The following is a 23,442-nucleotide window of genomic DNA, read 5'->3' as shown; positions in this document are numbered from 1 at the left end:
CAGTGGATTTGATAAAAAGATTTTCACTGACAGTTACCAGGATGGACAAGATTAGAAATCAGTATATCAGAGAGACGGCTCAGGTTGAGCAGTTTGAACACAAAGGTTTGGTGTGATAGAGGAGGGTGCTATGGATGGGGTAACATGAAGGGAACATGTGAAACAAGAAGAAGAGGACTATGATATTTATTGAGAATGCCAAAATCAAAAAATGCCGTGACACACAGCCCAAGACCTAACCAATCGAAGATGTCAGATCCATCTTTTATACACAGGACTATGCAATGAATGAATGGTTCAATTTCACCAAGTATCTGAAATGTGGCATGTCATATCTTCTTACATATACCTGCACTTATATTCACACACACCCATATACATACCCATATAAATAGATATTTACATTTCTGTCTAATAAAGCGAGGTAATTATTCCAGTAAAAACACCATCTTTCTCCTGTTTTCCCCACACAGATGTTTCACCATTTCTTTCACTTGAATTAAACACGTTTCTATTTGCTTTTAACTCCATTTCCCGACACGCACTCGTGCGTGAGCGCAAGCGCAGATGGGTTTATTTGGTATACAGGCAGCCGGAAGCTATACTGTGAAATAAACGGAACGGGATAGTACTTGGTAAAGTTTCTTGCCTTTTGTGTTTTGCCTGATTAAACATAATGCAGCGGTTAGCAAATATAGTTTACCATCTGTAGCAAACTGTGTATCATATGTTGGGTTTTGTCTGGACGGATATTCGGTTTTTATCGCTACTGATAGGCTGGCTAACCAGCTAGCTTAGCAGGATGGTAGCTAGCTGAACTGTCGTTAGCATATGGGGCCCTGCATTCACAGCAGGGCAGCTCTCTGTGACAGTTTGATTGTAAATTCATTTTAAATTCATCGAAGATTTGTTATTTAAACAAGTGAGCAGATAATATGTAGCCAGCTGTTCTAACGTCATTTTTAAGGAACCCAGCAGAAAATGATGATTTAATTTGCCCAAAGCGAAGGAAGATTAAAAGATAGTCAGGCTTGAATAATCTGTTTGCAACCAGAGTTAATTTAGGATACTTTAAAGGAACATATGGCTGATTATTTTCTTGAAAAACGTGAATTCATCGCATCCGAATGAAGCTATTTCTGTCATGTATTGATGTCCATCTTCTAGGAGATGTTAAACAGAGTTTTCATACCTGTATATTTTTCATCAGTTGTCTGTCTTCAAACGATCATTTTGTCAGACCAGGTTAGTTGTAGACTAGCTTCCAGAGTGGGTTTGCCAGCTTCAGCTTGGTCTTTACTATTGAACTAGGTGTAGCTTTTATTTGTTTCAGTCTTAGTCTTTTATATATGTAATATGGCGAGTATTTGTAAGTAGCTCTGATAAGACCAACACAACACTGATGAATCATGTAAACATCACAGTCTTAAAAAAACCCAAACACTTGTGCTGAAGCCTCCCCATGTTTCTTCAGAACTGACTAAATTAGGAAAAAAAATAACCTTGACATTTCCTGTGTGCACTTATTTTCTTTTATCTCCTTTTATAGATACTCATGACTGGTTTAAGGTTTCATTTCTTATTTTATATCCCAGTTACCTAACATGTTTCTTTTTCACATCTAGTTTTAGTTAACTATAATAATCATGATGTTCAGCCTACAACATATTAGAATCAATATGTGCACTCACGTAATTTAACTCACTTCCTTAAACATGTGGAAGTACTCAGGACTTCCTTTTTCTGTTTACCGTCCACAGTGCGGACAGCCATTGGCCTGTTTCAGGTAGCTGTCTGTATACAGGCCATCACATGATTTACAGTAATGTGAGATGATGAGCTTCAGATAAGTTACTGTGTCTCTGACTGGTGAGGTGATCGTTTGGTATATTTCCTACTCCGGCTGTCTGGATTGGCATGTTGGATGCGGGATTGTTTGAATGACGGAAGCCCCATCTGGTGGGTGGACATTACTGGTGCAGTTGCATTTTTTTAGGGATTATCATCGTACTGTTTAGAAACAAAAGAAGACAACACAGGAAAGAGTTCCAGCTTGCTTTACTTTTCTACTTTTAATCAAGGTCTAAAGATCGGTTACAGATTGTGATTATTTTACACACATTCTCTCAGCTGTCTGCAAAGTCTTATGTTAAACATGTTTAACTTTAAGCAGTAAATTGTGTTATAACTATGTCATTCACTTTAACAACTTGATCTTAAAATTAAGATTTCCTTTTGGTGGTAGACATACTTCTCTGACAATGATTGGATTCTGTTTTGAGTTTATCTGCATTGCTGTTAAAGTATATTTCTATTGTTACAGTGTGCTCTAACATAGAAAATTAAGCTCTGTTATACCGAACAGGTTGTAAAAGACAGCATACAGTATCCACAGGATATATTTAAGTCACTGGTCCTGAGATTAAACTTTAACATTAACAAATGAGCTAAGTCCTCTAGTCTGATTATATGGCTGAAAAGGTGCACAATTACTGATGTTTTGTAGAAAAGATTTTTGAACAATGAGTTGAAACACTGGTTTAAGTCAGAATTTTGTACTTCTGCCCACTGCAGGTGTGATGGAGGGGTGATGTGTGAATCAGAGGAGTGATTAGGCCAAAGCAGCCATGACTGAGTGCTTCCTGCCCCCCAGTAGCAGCCCTGCAGAGCAGCGCAGGGCTGAGCACCCCGGGGGCGTGGCCCGCACCCCGAGCTCTGAGGAAATCAGCCCCACCAAATTCCCCGGGCTGTACCGCACCGGGGAACCATCGCCGCCTCACGATGGACATCACCACGAGCCTCCCGATGCCTACGTCTCCGATGATGACAAAGAGCACAGCAAGAAGAAGAACAAGTTCAAAAAGAAGGAGAAAAGGAGTAAGATGTTTTTTTGGGAAACATGGATTGAGGGAGGGAAGGACAGTATAGCACAAGTGAACTATTTGAGATTGCAGGCTTATTTTTGACTCTGAAAATAGCACTTTTTTTTCTGTGTAGAAAACCCCCCCAATTTTCTTGGATGTGGAAATATGATAATCTGGTTCTTCTCTAACATGCACTGCAGCCTTTTACTTTTTCAGGCATTACCTGAAAAAAGGTGCACGTGAGAACGCAAATGTTAGATCTGACATCTAAACTTTAGCTCCCTAACACAAAGTGTGACTGAAGTCCAGTCTTGGGAACAAAGAACTTAATTAACAAATTTCCCACCTGTGGGACTAATAAAGGTCATCTTAATTGTTTGCTGACTTCAAAGAGAGTGAGTGTGTACCCTGAGGACATCCTAATCTAAACTAAAGTAGTGAGAACTTCCCTCTTATCGCCTCCTGCTGTGTGCTATGTGGGAAAAGGCAACTTCAGACAGTTTCGAGTTCTGATTAGACGTAAACTCTGATGTTGTCCAGAGTTTACATAAAAGGCCTAGTGTTTCCATGTAACGGTAGCCAAGCAGGGTGGCCAGAGTTTACTGAGTATATCCAACTCTCTAGTATAGATTGTGTTATCACCACTATCGCTATGTTTGTTTCTGCTTGAGTTATCATGTAATAAACTGTAGTAGCACCTTAATTCTAATTGTAAAATAGTATTATGGCAACCAATAGAGTACACTGTTCAGTTGAAAGAAAAAAGTGCTTTTATAGTGGGTGCTAAACTGCGACACCCATTTCTCAAAATACTTTCACGAGACCTTTTTTTCACTTACTTTGTGTTTATACACCACTTTGCCTTTAATCATTAGTTCTTATTATCGCCTGCTCTATTCTGCAGTGTTTTGTTTTTTTTGTTCTGTCTCCTTCTCCTCACCTGCAAACGGTATTGGCAGATGAGCCTCCCTGAGCCTGGTTCTGCTGTAGGTTTCTTCCTGTTAAAAGGGAGTTTTTTCTTCCCACTGTTGCCAAGTTCTTGCTCAAAGGGGGTCACTTGATTTCTCTGTATTATTGTGGGGGCGGGGTCTGCCTTACATTATAAAGTGCCTTGAGGTGATTGGTGACATATAAATAAAATTGAATTGAGGCCAAGAGGTTAAAACAGTGAGATAAACAGAAAATACTGACAACAGTAGAACACAACAGGACACACATTTATAATCAGACTTGGGCAGGTTTATGAAATAAGCATGATTTTATAGCTTTGCAACCATTTCCAAACAACCAGGAAATGAGGTCTGGTAATAAAAAGCTGTCAGATGTTGTTCTCACAGGCTCAGCAGCACAGGTTTTACATAATAGAAATGACTACAAACCCTATAATCTAGTTTAATTGAGCCAATGATTAGATTACATTTTCAAAAACATTCCAACTTTTTTTTTAATATACGTTTTGGAGGGCGGCACATGGCTGTGTTATTCGTCAACAAGGAGAAAAATGTAGAATATTTCAAACCTTGTATTTTAACAACTGGGAGCTACCGAGGGAGCTAAAGATCACATCAGTACTAATGAGGCGAGCTCCTCCCACGTTTCCATCCTGATGGCTGCAGTGGTGAGAAATGTTCCTCTGCTGGGGATGTTTTTCACCGTCGTCCACTTTGTGTCATGACTTTTCCATGCCTGGATTTAGCTCCTACACCAGGATATGGTGGGAGAGAGGAAGAGATGGACAGATTCAGCACACACCCACTGAACCCAGCGAAGGTGTGTCTCAGGCAGCGGTGTGATACGCAGAGCCCATTCTTGGGGAAACCCAGCGTAGAGTTTAGGAGGTTGAAAGTGACAAGGGGCCCCTCGCTATCACTTTAAAAAAAGCTTAAAGTGAGCTGTTCTGGAGAGGAGCGTTGTAAGGTGCAGTGGGAGCTATGCTAAATCAGTGGCTGACCTCTTTTCCTAGTCCTCGTTCTCCCCCTCCTCTGCTATCTTCTCTCTCTCACCCGTCTCTCTTCCTGTTTCTGTTTCACTGCTATCATAGTTCGGTTATAGGACGGAGATTAGAAAATAGAGGTGCTACTCCCTTTAGATCTAACCTGGTTTCTGCCTCTTCTACTCTTTATTTACTTTCACAGCGGAAGGATACGCCGCCTTCCAGGAGGACAGCTCGGCAGATGAAGCAGAGAGCCCGTCCAAAATGAAGCGCTCCAAAGGAATCCACGTGTTCAAGAAGCCGAGCTTCTCCAAGAAGAAAGAAAAGGATTTTAAGGTGAAAGAGAAGGGTCCTAAAGAGGACAAAGCCAAGGATAAGAAGTCAAAGGACCTGACAGCTGCAGATGTGGTGAAACAGTGGAAGGAGAAGAAGAAGAAGAAGAAACCAACCACAGAGGCAGAACCGGTCCCAGTGGAGACCCCCACCTTCAGGCCCATCTTTGGAGCCCCGCTGGCTGAAGCTATCAAGAGGACAGCTCTGTATGATGGCATCCAGCTACCAGCAATCTTTAGAGAGTGTGTGGACTACATTGAAAATTATGGGATGAAGTGTGAGGGCATCTACCGGGTTTCAGGTATCAAACATTTTGATTTTACCATATTTTTTTTTAAACAAACTAAAACATCTCTGATTACTCACATTGGCTCTTTTTTCCTTTCAGGTATGAAGTCCAAAGTAGATGAACTAAAAGCTGCGTATGACCGAGAGGAGTGCCCATGCCTGGAGGAGTATGACCCTCACACGGTTGCCAGCCTGCTGAAGCAGTACCTCCGCGAGCTGCCCGAAAACATACTTGGTCGAGACTTGGCCCAGCGGTTCGAGGATGCTTGTGGTCGGCAGGTTGAGGCCGAAAAGGTGACGGAGTTCCAGAGGCTGCTGACCGAAGTTCCGCCGGAGAGCCGACTGCTCCTCTCCTGGCTCGTCACGCACATGGACCACGTCATTGCCAGGGAGGCAGAGACGAAGATGAATATTCAGAATATCTCCATCGTACTTAACCCCACCATACAGGTCAGCGGGAAGGAGATCAATCAGTGAAAATGCAAATGCACCGTTACATGGGAAAGGGAAGAAATATGCAAGAAGATCATGAGCTGGTGCAGAGAACATCAATTTTCCAGCAACAGGCAAACTAAACATCAAATAACAATGTGGAGCTTTGGCTCAGGCTCAGATATAGCCCAAAAAAACCCCAACCCTCCCCCTAGCAACAAACCAGTGAATTTTTATTGGATCAAAGAGTCAGTTCATCTCTGAAACCCTGGCCCAGTTTAGTGAAGCTAATTTATTCCCATAGGGGACATCTCTGTTGCTGCTCCACTTATTCTGAACCAGCAGCAGCAGCCGCCACAACACTGTTAAATAAACACTTCTCCCAATTAATGAGCGGAGTCCAGGGCCAGTTTAATCAGGCTAAATAAACATGCAGGAATTTGTATTGTGGAGGAACTGGTGCAGATACAATTCAGCTTTGTGCTCGTTTCCCTCTGGTGATCCGTGTGCCTCCTTTCCAGATTGGGAATCGTGTCCTTTACATTTTCTTCACCCACGTGAAGGAGCTGTTTGGGGATGTAGTCTTGAAGCCAGTGGTGCGGCCACTCCGCTGGTCCAACATGGCGACGATGCCGGCTCTGCCTGAGACCCAGGAGAGCATCAAAGAAGAGATCAGACGGCAGGTGGGTTCGGTCCTGTGGCAACTAATGACTGTCTATTTTAGTGTTTGAACAAATGAGTTTGTTAAAAAAAAAAAAGTTTCTTTTTTTGCTTCATATCTTAATATCTACTGCAAAAGGAAATGATTTTTTTAATATAAGCCGATGATGATTTTCCCTTGAAGCAGATTTTAAAATGTTACAACATAGTACATAGTAATGCAGCTCTAATTCAGCAAAGCAGGCCTTTTCTATTTATATTAAAGTGTCTTGTCAGCAGTACGCATCTTTATCTTGGGTTTGTTCTCAGTGTGCCAGGACTCAGTGGGATTCAGAATATTAGTTAGTTTCTGTCACCTGTATATAAAAGAAAATAGAAAACACGTCAGCTTCAGATGGTTTAGTCGATTTGAACCCCAGTCTCTCGGGTGAAGCTGTTTCTTTAACCTTACAAAATGTTCCTTCGTGGCCTGGATTTCCAAAACAATAAAACATCCCAGAGGAGGCGCACACATCTCAATCCCTCCTAGATCACCTAACTTAGAATATACGGAAAAGTTATTGTAGATTTTTTTTTGTCCTATAACGCTCAAATCATGTTAACTATCCAACTAACTTTAATTCTGTCATTCATAAGTGGTTATGCATGAATCTCAGACCGCCCTTTTTAAAAAGATTATATGGTTTATTTTGCTACTTAATACTTTGACTTTTTTGTTCTCATATTGACTACTTTATTAAATGTGTTTGGCTCCTCTACTTGTCTTGAGCTGATTGTTGTCATCAAGTAAATTTCAGCCAATATTTATGAAGGTATTTGTGTGTAGGAGTTCCTCCTGAACTGCCTGCACCGGGACCTGCAGGCAGGGGTGAAGGACTTGTCCAAAGAGGAGCGGCTCTGGGAGGTTCAGAGAATCCTGACCGCCCTGAAACGGAAACTGAGGGAGGCCAAACGTCAGGTAATCTGTCTATATCAGTATTTATGTTTCTCTGGATACAATAGCTGTTCATCCACCCAGTAATACCAGTGAGGGTTTGAATTTCCACCTCTTCTGAGATGTATAAAAATTATAACCTTCATTAAGGTAGGAAACAGCAGCAGGATTGATTCTTTAGTCTGTATTAAATTGAGCTGGGAGTCCTTAATAAACTCTAATGTGGCCCTACACAGTAACAACAAAAAGGCAAATGCAGATGAATTGACCAACTATGCTGTATGTGTCTGCTCTCTGTGGGGCTTTAGGAGTGTGAAAGTAAAATAGCCCAGGAGATAGCAAGCCTGTCAAAGGAAGACGTTTCTAAGGAGGAAATGACTGAGAATGAAGAGGAAGTCATCAACCTCCTTTTAGCACAGGTGAGTAATTCATACAAACACATCGATCAGCAGCTTGCCAAGAAAACCTTTAAATGTCTTCTCGTTCTCTCGATAATCAGGAGAATGAGATCCTGACGGAGCAGGAGGAGCTGATCTCTCTTGAGCAGGTGCTGCGTAGACAGATTGCTACTGAGAAGGAGGAAATCGAGAGGCTGCGGGCAGAGATTGCAGACATACAGAGGTAAAAGAGGACAGTGGTTAAATATGAGGTGTGAACAAAGAGTTCCAGTGTTGGAAGTGTAAAATTTATAATCTATACCTGATGTAAAAGTGGTCAGTCTCCCAGTCGGGTACATTTTCTTGTGGATCTTTAGATCATTTTCAGTGTGACTGCTGATTTCAGATCCCTCAGTGGATGTCTTGTTGTGTCCTTTGATCTGTGTGTGAAGGACCATATTGGGCTGTTTTCAGGACAACACTGGTACCATTGCATTGTTTGAACCCCTGTGAATGTCTCCTCATTAGCAGCAATACCCCTGATGACATTTGAGCCTTTTTGAGAGATAAACGTGATATTTTCCCTCTGGTTTTATGGTCGAGCAGAAATGGTGCATTCGCTGTCCACTCCAGTCCAGGGATGGTCCGTCTGCCTGGAGTGAGCTCTGTTGCCAGATAGAGGCATTATACAAGTAAGCGGCCCAACAGGTGTATGGCCACATGGGTCTATGGGCCACTCTTACTTGTGCTGTTGTCGGTCCATCAGCCAGTCACAGAGGAAAGCAAAGTGATAACACACAAAGAGCTGAAGTGAAACCGAGTGTTAAAAGCAATGAAAAGTGTCCACTGCAGCCACTGCCTGTGCTTTTAATACTCTGTATTTTGATCTTTGAAGTTTTTCTCTGCGGTTCTCCCATTCCCAGTGAACTCCAGTATCCCTCCCTGCTCTATTCCAGCTCACCTGTGAACCAGTCAACATTCGGCAGTCCCTTTAAGTCATGCTTTAAGTTGATTTAAGACAGTGTACTCAGTCGGACAAGTTTACAGGACCATGAAACCAATTTAACACTAAAACACGACATTAGATCCTAGCAGTAAGCCAGCGTTGTGTTCCTTCGCAGTCGGCAGCAGGGTCGCAGTGAGACAGAGGAGTATTCATCAGACAGCGAAAGTGAAAGCGAGGATGAGGAAGAGCTGCAGATGATACTAGAAGATCTGCAGAAGCAAAACGAGGAACTAGAGGTGAGAAAGCATCCAGCCTCCACTACCTGTTGCGGTGGTTTTGCAGTGTTTGACAAAACTGTGGTTATTCATATACCAAAAGCTCAGCACGCTTTTGTTTCTGGTAATAAAATAATGAAAGTATTGGCTGGAGTTTTACAGGATCTAATTCTGAATGTGTACTTTGTTGCCTTGAAGAACAAAAACACTCACCTGAACCAGGCCATCCACGAGGAGCAGGAGGCCATCTTGGAGCTCCGCGTTCAGCTTCGCCTCCTGCAGAGCCACAAGCTACAGCAGGAGCTGACCGTCCAGCCGCCAGCCGAGCAGGCTCCACCCACGCAGCCGAGCCCGGAGGCCCGCGGCGAGGAGCAAACCAAGCGCTCCGTTGCTGCCGTGGCTCCTACCGCCGATGCAGCTGCTGCCACAACCAACGGAAAGGCGGCTAAGGATCCATCAAAGCCTTCACCAAGCAAAGACAAGAGAGACACCAACATGTGAGACCTCTGTGATGCTTTTGGTGGTCGTCTGTGCTGGTGTTCGTCTCTACCGTGGGTCAGTTGTCCTGTAGCGTTGCTCGCTATCCTGCAGGAGATTTCACATTGCAGAGCTCATTAGTTACCGTGTCCACCAAGTGGCAGACAAGGAAAAACCTTTTATATCGTCTTTGGTGTCCTAACCTTCTTTTTCACATCCTCATGCAAAAACAAACCACCCTGAAAAAACAAACAAATGCTAGGTTTAGCTGGTGTAGCGGACAACTGACTACCACTGTAAGAGACTAGCAGGGACCATGTTTTCAAATATGCAGTGCCAAGCCTGTATGAAGGAGGAAGGAAGGGGCAGGAAGGGGAAATGAAGGCAATGAGAGTAAGAGAGGGTAGATTGCAGATTATTTCTCACTGTTGAGCGAGTCAGGAAGCGATCACTAGACCACATGTCATCAGTCCCTGTCGCTCAGATTCGTCCCTTAACTTGATGCAAATTTGATTTTTTCTTTTGGATAGAGACCACTGTGCCATAACTTGAGGATGCCCCAGAGAACCACTGATAACAAAAGTTTTTTGAATGATGAAGAATTTATGATCGGTCTATCTATATATTATATATTTAAGTAGTATTCTGAAGTAAACAGATGACTATTCAAGAAGTACATTAAATTTAAGTTGCAGCTTTTTAGTAATATATGAATATACAAATAAATATATTGTAGAGGGTCTTGTTCTTTTTCTTTTTTTGAACAGCAGATTCATAAAGAGAAGTGTTGCACCTCGCAACTAACCAGTGGATGAAAACACGAACAGCCAAATAACAAATGTGTATTCATCGCTGCAAAATGCAGACAAACAGCTGGAGGCCACACTTTGCTCCGTAGTGCAGTCATTGTCTCAGTTACCTTTGCCTGCGCTGCACTAATGAGGAAGAGCGGGAGATCATATTTGTTCAGTTTAATGAGGATGTAACAAGTCTGTGCTGATGATTTATTTTTTGCCTCCTATATGGGTGGAGACACGCAGGAGGCTCGCTTTGTTTTGTATCTTCATGTGTGGAGGTTTTCTTCAATCCTTTCATTTCACAGCTGATCCGTGTCTGCTGCAAGGTAACGTCATTGTTCGATACTATTTAAGGCAGAGATGTGTCCTGACTTACGTTTTCTGTATATTATTGTAAAATTGCAAACATACTGTATTTTCAGCTCTTCGTGTTTTGTCTTCTTGTTGCTGTTTTCTTTTCTTTTTTTACCATTAATAACCTGTATGGAGTTACGCTACTGTGACTGCCCTGCTTTGGTCACAGGCAAATCCATGCAATCTCATCTGGAGTTCCTGATTCCATGAAACTGCTAGAACAGGCTCAGAAGCTTCTCGTGAGGTTATTTTCATATTGTTCTGAGCTTTTGTAGCTGATTGTTACAGACAGAAATGCTGTGAAGAATAAAGTGTCAGTCTAAAATAATTATCTCACTGTGTCTTTTCCTGAAGTTTACCTTTTCACTCAACTATGTCTGGCTGGACATGTATTCCATATTTTTCCATTACACAGTATCTGCCTAAATACAAACCTGAGCATCTCTGAGAGAATAGAAAGGTGGACTTTGACTCTGAAAACAAATTACTCAAGAGATAGTGGAACCACCCAGCTTTTTTTTTAAATATGTTTTTTTTTGGTTAAGGCTTTAACTGGTTTCCGATTTGGAAACTAGGTTTATCAAGTAGGACTAAAACAACTAAGAGAACAACGGATGTTAGGAACTGTCTTTTCAAAATTAAAGCTCGACTTGAATTCACATAACATGATGACCATTTTCTCTTGGAGGAAAGCAATGGTTGTAATATAAAAGAGTAGATTTACATAGTCTACTGCATTTCAGGGAATGTTGGCTTTATAGATATACAATTAATACTAACCATAGAGCTATACATACCTTCACTGGGCATTTTATTAGGTACAACTTGTTATTACAAGGTTGTAACATTTTTGTTCCTTTAGATTTGGCTTCATTCTTATATCTTCATGGCACAGATTGAACAAGGTGCTGGAAAAGTGTAACCATAAAGATAATGACAGCATCACACAATTACTGTTGATTGGTTGGCTGAGTCTCCTGTTCCACCACATCTGAAAGGTGCTCTATGGAATAGAGATCTGGTGACTTTTGAGATTTTTGGGGACATTTGAGTACAGTGAACAAAAAAAGGGATGTCTATAAGGATATGAACATGTCAGCAACAATACTCGGTTAGGTTGTGGTTACAAAGATTCTCACTTCGCCCAGCGTGTGCCAAGAAAATATTCCCCTCATTATTACAACAGCAGCAGCAGCAGCTTAAATTGTTGATAGAAGGTGGGATGGATCCATGCTTTTATGCTGTTTATGGCAGATACTGACCCTGCTATCCATATGTTGCAGCAGAAATCAAAAACCACCAGAACAGAACGTTTTTGCATTAATCATCAATTACTGGTGAGCGCATGTAAATTGTAGCCCCAGTTTGCATGGTACTGGTTTGGTATTCAGCATGTGAAGGAAACCTACAGTATTCTATCTAAATGCCAGATATAGTCAATCTTCATGAGTTATCTGTTATCTTACCTGGTGTTCGTTTTCTTTTTTAACCACACATTTCTTGAAACATTTACAATTACTGTGTCACAGTCATTCCTCTATGAAAAACAATAAAATCACAAGTAAATGACTGAGAATTGCCTTATAAGTTGCTTATTCAGTTTTAATTGTTATATTTTCTTTTATTTGTGGTCATTTCTATCATATACCACAGAAACCTGCATAGCTTGTGGCTCTGTGGTTACTGTCAGTTTTCCTTGGTGCCCTCCCCAGCTTTCTTAAATGTTTCGTGATTTTGTAAAATTGGCCAGGTTTGGCACCTTAATGGCCAAAATCAAGTTCGTTTATAAGAAATAACTTGGCCCAAGTATGGTAGTAGTTTGGATGCTGAAAGTGAACCAGGTCTTTATCTTGTCAAAAGTCAGACTACCAACCTTGGTCAGTTTTTCAGTCCTAATACAGTGTGCGTGCATTTATTCTGCCAATTCGCAGTCCAAACTGGCCCAAGTCCACATACCAAAAACCCACCCAAACCTGGTAGCCATTACTGGGCTGGAGCCCACTCATTTTTGGCTGCCAGGGCACAGCCGGCTGTGTGATGCTGATCCTACTTTAGTCTTTTATTTTTGAAATAAAAACATCATTGTCACAGTCTTCATTGTCTTTGGTTAAATTAGTTAATTGCAAAAATATGTTAAGAGCAGACTGACATTTCACAGTCCTGTTATACTTTCATTGAACTAAAGACCATTGTATGCACTTTTATCTATTCTTAACTAAAGAACACTGTTTTTCAGGGTAAAAATATGTCTAAAATCTTTAATCTCTTATTTCAAAATATAAACATGTAACTGACAGGCAGAGTTAAAATTGCAAACGAAGTTGTTTGTTGCAACCTTTTCGCATCATTTGTGCCAAAACGGCTGTAAGATACCTTTATTTTGAAAGTCACTCCCGGATGTTGTAAATTTATTTTATGCGCCTTGTCAGCCGCTTAGTGGAGATGTCTGTCTGTATCAGGGGCTGGGTTTCTATTTTATCCAAGAAGAGGGGAAAATAATAGAGTTTCAAGCATGAAGAAACAAATACATTGAGTGTACACTGACAAATGATGATTTAAAAACTTTCCAAAACTTACCATGGCTATAAGGGAGCTCAAGGTTTGCCTTTTAGGGGTAAGTGGTTGATGTTTTTTGTTGATCCGTTTTGGGGCAAATTCCTTTAGTCTGCTGCGAAACTGCAAAAGCCGACAACATGTTGATGTTAACAGCTGCTCGTTTACAACTTAATGGTAGAGTCGGTACTTTGTCAGTTCCGGTATTTTATTTAAAAGAACTCTTCTTTGTCGTCTTCATGAAATAAGTTGGGTATTTAACTAATATTGGTAGCTAGTAGTTGGCTTAAAACCAACCTCATCGGCCGGCAGTCATTTTGAGTATGTCCTCTCGCATGTTTTTTGTAGTTCTTAATAGATTAAGCTAAATCTTTACTTTATAACGGCTCTGACAGTTTATCAGCCATTACGTCATCATTGGAGCCAGCGAGCCGTTAGATTTCTTGCTGCGTTAGCGAAACACGTCAGTCTGTCTTTATAAACGGTGACAGGGACGGCGAGAGCGCTTTGGACCGCAAACTGCCGCTTTTTCGACGATGTTGAAGTCGGGAGCTGGGAACTTTTCAGAGCCTCATAAGGTTTTTAGGCCCCCGCATACCTCCTCAGGGCCCTGACATCCTCACTAAAATATTTTTTTGAGTCAGCCTAACCAACCATATGCTGACCTTACCCATCTTTTGTTACACCTCTGCATGCTTATAACAAGCGGGAGGAGCAGATTTTATGCAGATTTAAAGTCACATAAAACCATACAGGGGTGTTTATACAATTAAAAAAATGGGGTGCCACATTTGGAGACTAGGAAGTCGGTGGGTGGGTGGGGGGTCCTATTTTCTACATCAGATGTGTTACATGAAAAGTGGCACTGCATGAGAGTTTAAATTAGACAGACTCAAAGATTAATGTAGTTACAATGAGTTGAGCATTATTACTGTTGACATGTTGGTCTTTTGGAACCAGAGGTGACAATTGAGAGGTGGTGGGGGGGGTGTCTATCCAGATATTGGTAGTATCGATACCAGCACCGGTTTTGGTATCGATACTAGTGCGATAGAATTGATTCTTAGTTTCTATGATCTAAATTCATTATGTAGTCCATTGAACTGTATTAAATGATTTTTGGGGGGAAAGGATAAAACAGACTTTTATGTCTATTTTATTTATTCTCTATAACCCATTTAAACAACAGAAGTCTTTTTGAGACAGGCACACTTGTGCCTCTTTTCCACTAGTACCAATTTGACTCAACTCTACTCAGTTTCAGCTGTTTTCAGTTACAACTGAGTACCACCTAAAAACCGAATTGAGTTGAGCCATGCTGAGCCCAGTAGGTACTAGTGGGGCAAAAAGGCATTACGTTCCAGGTCTCCAAAAAACACAGTTTCAAGATACACAAAAAGCTGAAATGTGTGTTTTGTTGTGTTATCTAATTACTGTGGTTAATAAAATGTATTCAGAATTTGCAAATTGATAGTGATTCATCTCATAAGTCATGACACACCACTCTTCTCTACATAAGTTGATGTTATAAGTTAAAAGTATTGGTATTGGTAACAGCGATACTGGCCCTGTATTTACTTAAAATCTGCAGTATTGCGCAACACTAATAAGAAGTGGCTCTCTCTGTGAACCACATGCTCATTGGCTAAAGCCTTGTGATTGTGTTGAGCAATTAGTATATTCTGAAAAAGTCAACTTACTAAATGGAGTCAATATTTTATTCAATACTTTCTGTAAATAGGAAGTGAGTGTGTGATATCAGTAAAAAAATGTATACCAGTATTATCTCGGATGATGTTGGATATGATATAGCCACTGTTTGCAAGGAAAAATGTGTATTCCCAGAGTGGTTGGTGAGTAGTTCCCAGAGGTCGCTTGGCTGTTGCTACAGTAGGTGAAATCAGTCGCAAAGAGGATGCTGTGCACAAAAGCCTCTTTGTTATTGCTTTGGTGGCTAGGAGATTGTTGCGCTCACCTGGAGTTAGCATGAAAGATGCTGACTACAACTGGAACCTTTTGCAACCACAAGAGTTGCCCCCTGCTGGCCGTTAGTAAGAATGCAGGTGAAGTAGTCATTGTGAAGACCCTTTATATAAGTAAAAGTGATTATAGTACAAAAGTTTTACCATCAAAATATATTTAAGATATCTAAAGTGAAAGTTCGTGTTACACAGAATCATACACCGTGTATTACTGGATAATTTCACGTTATCATTTTAATGACTTAAATACTGCTGTTGCATACTTTTGTATTTGCTACGGTTGCATAATCCACTAGGTTCAATAGTGACCGCCCTCTGTGTGTGCATGTCCTGTGACTGATTCTGTTTGCAGGACACTGGAGTTGGGAAATCCAGCATTGTTTGCCGATTTGTCCAGGATCATTTCGATCACAACATAAGTCCAACCATAGGGTGAGTGTTAACCAGGAGAAGGCTTCAGCAGCAGGAAACTAATCAATTGTGTTTGGAAACAAAGCTGAAGTAAAGATGTTCAGAAATGTACAGGGAGATTCAGCCAGTTAATCAGTAATCTGGCTGAATGAAACTATGCGCAAGCTCAAGCCACATCATTTGTACTAATGGGTAGATTGATAATCCTATGAACTGTCTATAAACTACAGAAGTTAAACCTAATGATAGAAGAACTGATTACTCAAGAGATAAAACTGAATGTACCTTCCTTCCCTTGGGTCTTTTATCTTAACTGAATACATAGATTTTAAAGGAATTGCACAAGCCACTATTACCACACTGTTAAAACTTAACAGCCGTTTTATTACTATTTAGTATTTCTTTAGTCCACACTAAAATTGGGCTGATTGGTGATAGTCATAACCTCCTAGACAATGTAGAACATGCACAGCTCAGCCAAAAGGTCTCCTTCCTGTAAGGAAAACCTCAGCAGGTAACACATAGCTTATTCTAAACAAACTTTAGCAACTGAAATAAAGACAAACCCACCTGGGAGTCATCCTGTTTCAGCCCCACAACTCCAATAATTCTCATAAGGCATTTTCATTTCATTACAAATATGTGATGTAATTACATTTTTAAAGTACAAATTTTAGTTAAGTGTTTGCAAGCTCTAATGCACAAATTACAACTTCTGTAAGCCTGAGAAAAAAAACCTTGATTTTACTAGGTCATTGCATCTGACATGAAAAAACCCACTTTGGAGTAACACTTTTAGACAAAAAGATTATAGAATTTTATAAAAATGATAGTTTTTTTTTTAGTACTTGGTGCAATAAACACTAAAATAAACTGATTATTACCTGTAACTTCAGCTTTTGCCATCTATACCAGTCTTTAAACCCACTGTTGTGACTATGTTTTTCCTTTTTTTGTTACATGCCTCTATAGCAACAAACATGCTGTACCAAACATACTTGTTTTCAGTGTTCTTACTTTCCTGCTGACATGCACAGATTTTTTTCCCTTTGCTTTTAAAGAGTGACCTAAAAAACAATAGCTGTTGTGAAATGCTTTAAATCATCCGCAGAGCGTCATTCCTGACCAAGACAGTGCCATGTGGAAATGAGCTACACAAATTTCTGATCTGGGATACAGCTGGTCAGGAACGGGTGAGTGTACGCAACAGAAACTCCTCATGGACTCGCTGTTAGCTTTAAGTTAACACATGTGATGTTGATTTTCCATTAAACTTTGCATCAGAAAGCTGGTACTCGTGATAGGTAGATATTTATAGGGTATGAAACAGGATGCTTGACACAAGAGTTCAAAGGTCATGAGACATCACGGTGATTAATTTGATGGCTAAGAGAGGGAGATGGGGTATAGCTGAAGCTTGCCAAACCTGCTTACTGCATGGAAAAAACTAATGCGAGCATTTTCTGCTTATGTGTGAAAAAATTATGCTGGGACTTCTGCTGTGAGTGTCTCCTAATACATTTGACTGACTGATCTTGTGTGATCAGTGATGCTGATGGTAAACATCTGTGAACAATACAACTGTGGACACTCTTGAAATATTGATGTCACTGTAGTGTAGTGTTATCATCATGACTGTGGGCTTGCTGATTAAACCTGTGACGTCTGAGTAATTAATATAATTTAAAAAACATGCCATAATATTTTATTCTACATTTATTATCATTCAAACACCATTTTAAGCAGTCTTTTTAGTCTGCTTGTTTAAACACACACTTCCCCTACCTGACATTTTTGGGATACCATTTAGATACCAAATGTAACTGAATATGTCAGTGTTTCTCAAACTTTTCAAAATGAGTACCACCTCATAAAATATATGGCTCTTAGAATACCACCCTTATGACTGACATTAAAGTAAAATAGTATACGCCTATTTAATACCATATAGTTTACATGAGACAATTTTATTTCTTATATAAATGTTATTTATTTTAACTGTCATAAACAGGATGTGACAAGTGATAATAATAACAAATGTACTGCATTAAAACATTCACAGCAGGTGGGATATCTGGTCTTTAAGTGATGACCACAGTTTGAGAACCACTGGAATATGTTATTTGAAGGCACTGATAATGTTTTTAAATTTCTTATTTAATTGGCCACACATTGTCTACTTTATTAAAATACATACGATTTCCACCAATTGACTTTTTTTGTATGATTGTTGAGTTAACTAAACTGCTGCAACTTTGAGATGAAGTGTATCTTCTCTTATCACTGGCAATGGATATATAGTTGTACTGATGATAATACACATTGATAGTTGCTGAAGGGAATGGTGCCGGTTTTGACTGATAAGAGAAACCAACACTAACTTCAGTACAAAATAGAAACAATTTTGAGATGCCATACATTGGTATAGGAAATGTAAAAAAAATACAACCTGAGTGTGATATTTATTCTTAAATCGACATTCCTTTTTGGATTCACTGTTCATAAATGATCTCAAAGTTTGGCACGTGTTGGCACATTTTTAGCCGGCGCGTTCACTCATCGTTTATCTGCAGTAGGCTGACATTTAGTGAGGTGATTTTTACATTCAGCATTTCTTTACAAGCTACCACAGTTTGTCAAGTCGAAGTGAAGGTAACTGCTAAAAGTTAAAAAGGCCTGGGGACTTGAGGAAGTAATTGTTTCCATAAACTCATCATGTAAGAATGTATGGGCATAGTACCCTGCCTGTATTTTATAAGCTTTTTTTTCCCCCTTATTAATCATAGACTGAGCACTTTGGATCATATTTATGTGTGATATACAAAAAAAATGAAATCAATCATGCTAACTAATATAAATGTGTCGTCTTTTTTTAGTTTCACTCGTTAGCCCCTATGTACTACAGAGGATCGGCTGCTGCTGTCATTGTCTATGACATTACTAAACTGGTAAGTGTAACAGGAAGTTTACTATTGCGAAACTGGTTAAACTGTCATGGCTGTTAGCTCCTTCGTAAAAATGAAAAACATCAGTAACAGCTGTCCTGAACATTTGTAAGTGAAGAATTTTGCTACTTTTCCATCACTCTGGGATGCTGTGTTTCATGACCTACAAATGTCATTCTTTCCTGGTTTGTTAATGGAAACTCGTCTGGAAAAAAAAAAAAGCAATGAATATATGACAGGAGTTGGAAAAAAACTGCTGGGCATATTCTCATAAACAATCTATCCCAGGATTGACCCCAATGTCTTCTTGTTGTCCAGGATTCGTTCCAGACGCTGAAGAAATGGGTGAAGGAGCTGAAGGAACACGGTCCAGAAGACATTGTTGTAGCTATAGCAGGGAATAAGAATGATTTAGGAGACATCAGGTGGGCTTCTTTTTTTCATCTCTTTTGTTACAAATATGTTAAAAAGAAAAGTTTCTACAGACACTGTTAGACTGAGTTAACAAACAAATCTGACAATGGAAATAATTTACCTTCAAAGGGGTCCAAACTTGAGGGATTTTCACAGTGAGAAAACTGCAGACAAGAAGTGCGAAGCATTGTGCTGCAAGTCTTTAAGAGTGAAACAGGCCAACTGTTAGTTTAATCCGGGCAGAGATCTGAATCATTGTCATTTACATCCTTATTATTTACAAAGACTCTACCCACGTCCTGCCATACCACAATGAAGTTAAGGTGGTTAAGCCAAGGACCTGTGCATTTCTTAAATTTACAACCACTGGGGTTCTTTGTACTGACAGCAGACTGAACTCTGAGGCGCTTCATCAATGAATAGCTCGTTAAAATGTGGTCGTTGTCAGAAACTTCTTCTATTTTTGTTTTATTGCCTGACAGACTTGAGACCAAACTAAAATATAAATGTATATGTGGCCTATGAACTAAAATAATTTTGACACCTGTGTTATTAGAGGTCTGTGGCATCACTTCAAAGGACTTATTTGTACCAAAGCAGCAACATGAGCTTTCTCTTTATGTTTAGTGATAAAGAAGTTGTGTTATTATTCACTGTGCTTCCAATTATAAGTCTTCTTTTATTGTATCATTTCCTTCAACAATATATGTGCAGTAAACTCACACAATACTGTGCAAAGGTGTGGAGTCGCCACCTTATTTCTGTACATTTTATACATTCTTGTCCCTGACTATTTTCAGTGGACTGACTTTGTTTGTTGAGCCACTGACCTATGAAACATTCAAGTGTAAAAAGTCCCTTTTTAAGTGTTGCCTTCACATTACAGACAACTTAGCAAATAAACAATTTTAAATTGTATCTGTAGACATTTTGTTACTAGCAGCCTGTCACAAATACACATCTTTTGTTAACATTTTTAGTTGAATTTATGAAAGATTGCAGAGATAACACCCTTTGACAGGCATAAAATGGCATTTCTACCCCCAACAAATTGATTCCCAAAGCGTTATAAGCTGAAACCCTGATATATTTTGGCACAGTGTGCAGTTTGTCCTTAAAAAATGGAGGAAACTGCACAATCAGAGGTGAGAAGAAGTGTCAGGCCTGAAAAAAACATGTCTATATCCAGTTAGAAACTCAATTGATGAAAGTGACTGAATTAAGTGCAGATTTTCCATCTGAACCATGTTCTTCTTTTTCACAGGGAAGTTCCTATGAAGGAAGCTAAGGAGTTTGCTGAATCAATTGCCGCTATTTTCATTGAGACGAGTGCCCGAAATGCTGTCAATGTTGAGGAGCTCTTTCAGAAAATCAGTAGGTTTTGTGGCTTTTGTTTTCTCCATCAGAAGTACTAGTGTGTCCTGTCTTGTGCTTGATTTTGAGTACTGTATTAAATCTATATAAAACGTATTCGCCTAAGCAGCCTGCTGCACCTCCCCAGAAAATTAACAACACTTTTATAGTAGATCAGCTCTAAAATCTTCTCTCTTGCCTGCATTTCAGTGTAAGTAACTGTTGGTCAAGTTAAACAGTAGGCTATGTTAAAAGCCTAGGGTACTTCAGCTTTCTCTCACAGTTCAAAAACGGATTTGTTAGGTTAACTAACGAATCTAGATTGGCTACAGGCCCTGTGATTGAGGGTGTCCTGTCCAGGATGTACCCGGCAACTTGCAATATGACAGCTAGAATAGACCCTGAAATGGATGATCAGTTAAGAAAGTGGATAAATGTGACAAGAGACAGATTTTTTTTTTAAATGTATCTTTTGTTTGCGTTCAGAATGGAAGCAGAAGAGATAGAAAAGCTCTGACTTTGAGTATTCAGTTCCAAATAAAACCTGGACACTACATTTCCCTGGAGCCTGCAACACAGCATGACTCCAAATGATGATATGAAACGTGCAGTTTGCAATGCAGATTTTCTGTTTTAATTGCATTAAGGTTCTGCCATAATGTGGGGGATACATTTTAAATCAAATTTAACGCAGTGAAAGTTTTATTTTTATTCCAGCTAAATGATGCTGGGATGTTTTGGTTCAACGCTGTGTATCCTAAGCTAAGCAATCTCCTTTCCTTTCATGTGGTCAGCAAAAAAACTGCTCTGCCTTAATTTTAGTAGTAGCGAAGCAATGCCAAATACAACTCAGCTAAATTTATAAAACTCTTTGTATGCTTAAGATTACTAAATCTGATGTGGAGTCTCTTTAAATGTCTGTATTTTTAGGTAAACAAATTCCACCCCTGGAAAATTCTGAGGTGGACAGCAACGATTCCTTTAAACTCACACGACAGCCTGCTCCGTCCACCAGGAGGTGCTGCTAGTACCAGCAGCGGCTGATAAGATGACTTCCTTCCGCACTACGGACCCCACCAGCACAGCAATCCACACGGCGTCTTACCCTAGTGACAGCACAGTGAGCAGACTGAAGTTGGCCTGCACGTGTGGTTGATTGCAACATGAAACAGAAAAACCTGCCAGTAGTATTATATGCGTCAATCCACCAGTTTTAACATGCATGTTTATTTCGTTTATTCCTAGCAGTTTCAGATCTGCTGAAGTCATGAAGCAGAAAGCCTTCAGTTTGTCCCCCTCAGGTGGTGTTCTGGCTGAGCTACTGTGTGGTGTGATACATATGGAAGCTCATTCTAAATTTCAACTCATTTTATACTCTGACTTTAAAATTGAGCACAAATTAAAAACAAGCGGAGCTGACGTGTTTTATAAAGACAGGAATTTGATAGTTGTTTTCAAGACTCTCCTTCTCTGTAGACTATCATAGCACTGTGGCTCTTAAACACATTGAAGTTCTTAATATCAATTTTTAGCAAGTCTAACTCCTCCACCCATGAAGCATTTGTGCACATGTGCCCCATTTAATTAAGAGGTCGTTAAGAACAAACTTAGACGAGCATTTATCTCTGTAGCTCAAATGCGACGGCTTTACATTCCTCACGTGTTTTTCACGCACATTTGCTTTAGAAAGGTTTTAACTGTAGTGCTGCAGTGGGAACAGCTTGAATCGCAATTACAGCATGACACCCCCAGCTGAAACACTGTGACCAATGCTAGAACTGTTTACATAGTGATTTGTTAAAGATGTTTTCTACATGCTGAAGTGTATTGAGATTTCATTGCAGGGAACGACTGTATACAGCTGCCAATCGTGTTTTTGTTTTTCCGTGCATTTTACCTGAAAAAGGGGTCACATTTGTATTGTTGATAATAGACAAGAACTGCATGTATTTGACTTTAAACATGTGTACAGCTGTTATATTGCATATACTAACCAAACTCTAAAGGAACTGTGGGAGCGCAGCCCTAACTGTTTATCATGTTCATCATGCTCACAGCACCACTTTGCATATTAACACAGTATCAGCTGGGAGTTGCTTTAATAGTAAAAATGTTAACTATTGCAATTCTCCTTAACTTCAGCATACAGTAGAAATTATTTGAAGGAACATGAAAATTACAATACTGACCAATTAGTTTTGCATTGTCATAGCTTAAAGATGTGTTTACATTTGTAGTTGAGTTAGTTATTTACATTATAACGTGTACAGTTTTTATCAACAGGTATGATGGGATAATAGAATCAAATTTTGACTTTGTAATGCCATAAATGTAATGATATTTACCGCCCTATATATGGGAAATTATACCAGCCTTCATTCAGAAATCTTCTAGTCTGTGTGGCCTTGCTTATCTGAAAAACATACGGTGCATACCTTTAGGTATATGACGCAGTTTTTTAGCTCAGAGGTTAATTTGTAGCAAATGTGGGGCATGGGACTACAATCTTCCACTAAACTGTACCACACAGTAATTGGCTTAAGATGAAAACTGAAATGAACTTAAGAGCTTCTTAGCGCCAGATGTAAACAATGTTATATCAGCTGGAAGAGTTATGATTGAAAACAACCTAAATACAGTGCAGAATGGATTTCTCAGTTCACGTTGTTCAGACCCCCTTTGTGAGTTGAGATTCCCAGCAATTGTTGCTACACAAGTGCCTTTTGTATGTTTTTCTAAACAAAATGTATGACATGGCTAAAATGTGCATACTGTTAGAATTAATTACTCGTGTCTGAACAAATATATACATAACACTGCCATTCCTTTACAGTCACACTCATACTGTATGCTGTGGTCATGCTTCTCTGTTTACTCTGTAGACCAGATTAACATCTGTATATTAATCAATGTAATAAAGAAGTAAACATTCAATTTCTCTTCAAATTTTACTCTTTCCAATAATGAAATACTGAAGTGTCATCAAAGATCTCAAACACTGTCAAAGGATTACAAACTAAGCTGATGTCTGTACAGGTTCTCAGTCATCCAGTAATCTAGAGAGGTTGAAAACAAAGAGGCAACTGAACTGATGATATTTCATCTATCAATCAT

General features: G+C 39.7%; 2 protein-coding genes and 1 long non-coding RNA gene across 4 annotated transcripts; 2 read left to right on the top strand and 1 right to left on the bottom strand.

Annotated features, from left to right (window-relative positions):
- Window positions 1–546: 546 nt before the first annotated feature.
- ralbp1 (ralA binding protein 1) lies at window positions 547–10,999 on the top strand. Of its 2 annotated transcripts, none has more exons than XM_003448463.5 (10): window positions 547–635; window positions 2,575–2,877; window positions 5,000–5,431; window positions 5,519–5,868; window positions 6,372–6,533; window positions 7,337–7,468; window positions 7,753–7,863; window positions 7,944–8,065; window positions 8,943–9,063; window positions 9,241–10,999. In XM_003448463.5, exons 2-10 carry the CDS (start codon window positions 2,628–2,630, stop codon window positions 9,541–9,543), a joined length of 1,983 nt encoding a protein of 660 aa, XP_003448511.1. In that variant the 5' UTR covers window positions 547–635; window positions 2,575–2,627; the 3' UTR covers window positions 9,544–10,999. The 2 variants fall into 2 exon arrangements, with proteins under 2 accessions (XP_003448511.1, XP_019203438.1); XM_019347893.2 differs by lacking the exon at window positions 547–635 and adding an exon at window positions 1,829–1,959.
- On the bottom strand, window positions 9,347–15,547 carry LOC112842946 (uncharacterized). Its single transcript, XR_003215023.1, has 3 exons — window positions 13,521–15,547; window positions 13,044–13,346; window positions 9,347–9,505 (listed from the first exon to the last, which is right to left on the bottom strand). It is a non-coding gene; the product is annotated as an uncharacterized LOC112842946 (long non-coding RNA).
- rab31 (RAB31, member RAS oncogene family) lies at window positions 13,146–23,262 on the top strand. Its single transcript, XM_003448464.5, has 7 exons — window positions 13,146–13,284; window positions 15,558–15,637; window positions 16,728–16,809; window positions 18,493–18,564; window positions 18,880–18,986; window positions 20,240–20,349; window positions 21,259–23,262. The coding sequence occupies exons 1-7, from the start codon at window positions 13,249–13,251 to the stop codon at window positions 21,354–21,356; spliced, it is 585 nt and encodes a 194-aa protein (XP_003448512.1). The 5' UTR covers window positions 13,146–13,248; the 3' UTR covers window positions 21,357–23,262.
- The last annotated feature ends 180 nt before the right edge of the window (window positions 23,263–23,442 follow it).

The sequence above is a fragment of the Oreochromis niloticus genome, linkage group LG18, assembly GCF_001858045.2.
Source record: "Oreochromis niloticus isolate F11D_XX linkage group LG18, O_niloticus_UMD_NMBU, whole genome shotgun sequence".
NCBI classification, from domain to species: domain Eukaryota; kingdom Metazoa; phylum Chordata; class Actinopteri; order Cichliformes; family Cichlidae; genus Oreochromis; species Oreochromis niloticus.
Note: the sequence above shows the minus strand (reverse complement) of the source record. Positions and strands in the feature narration are given on the sequence as shown.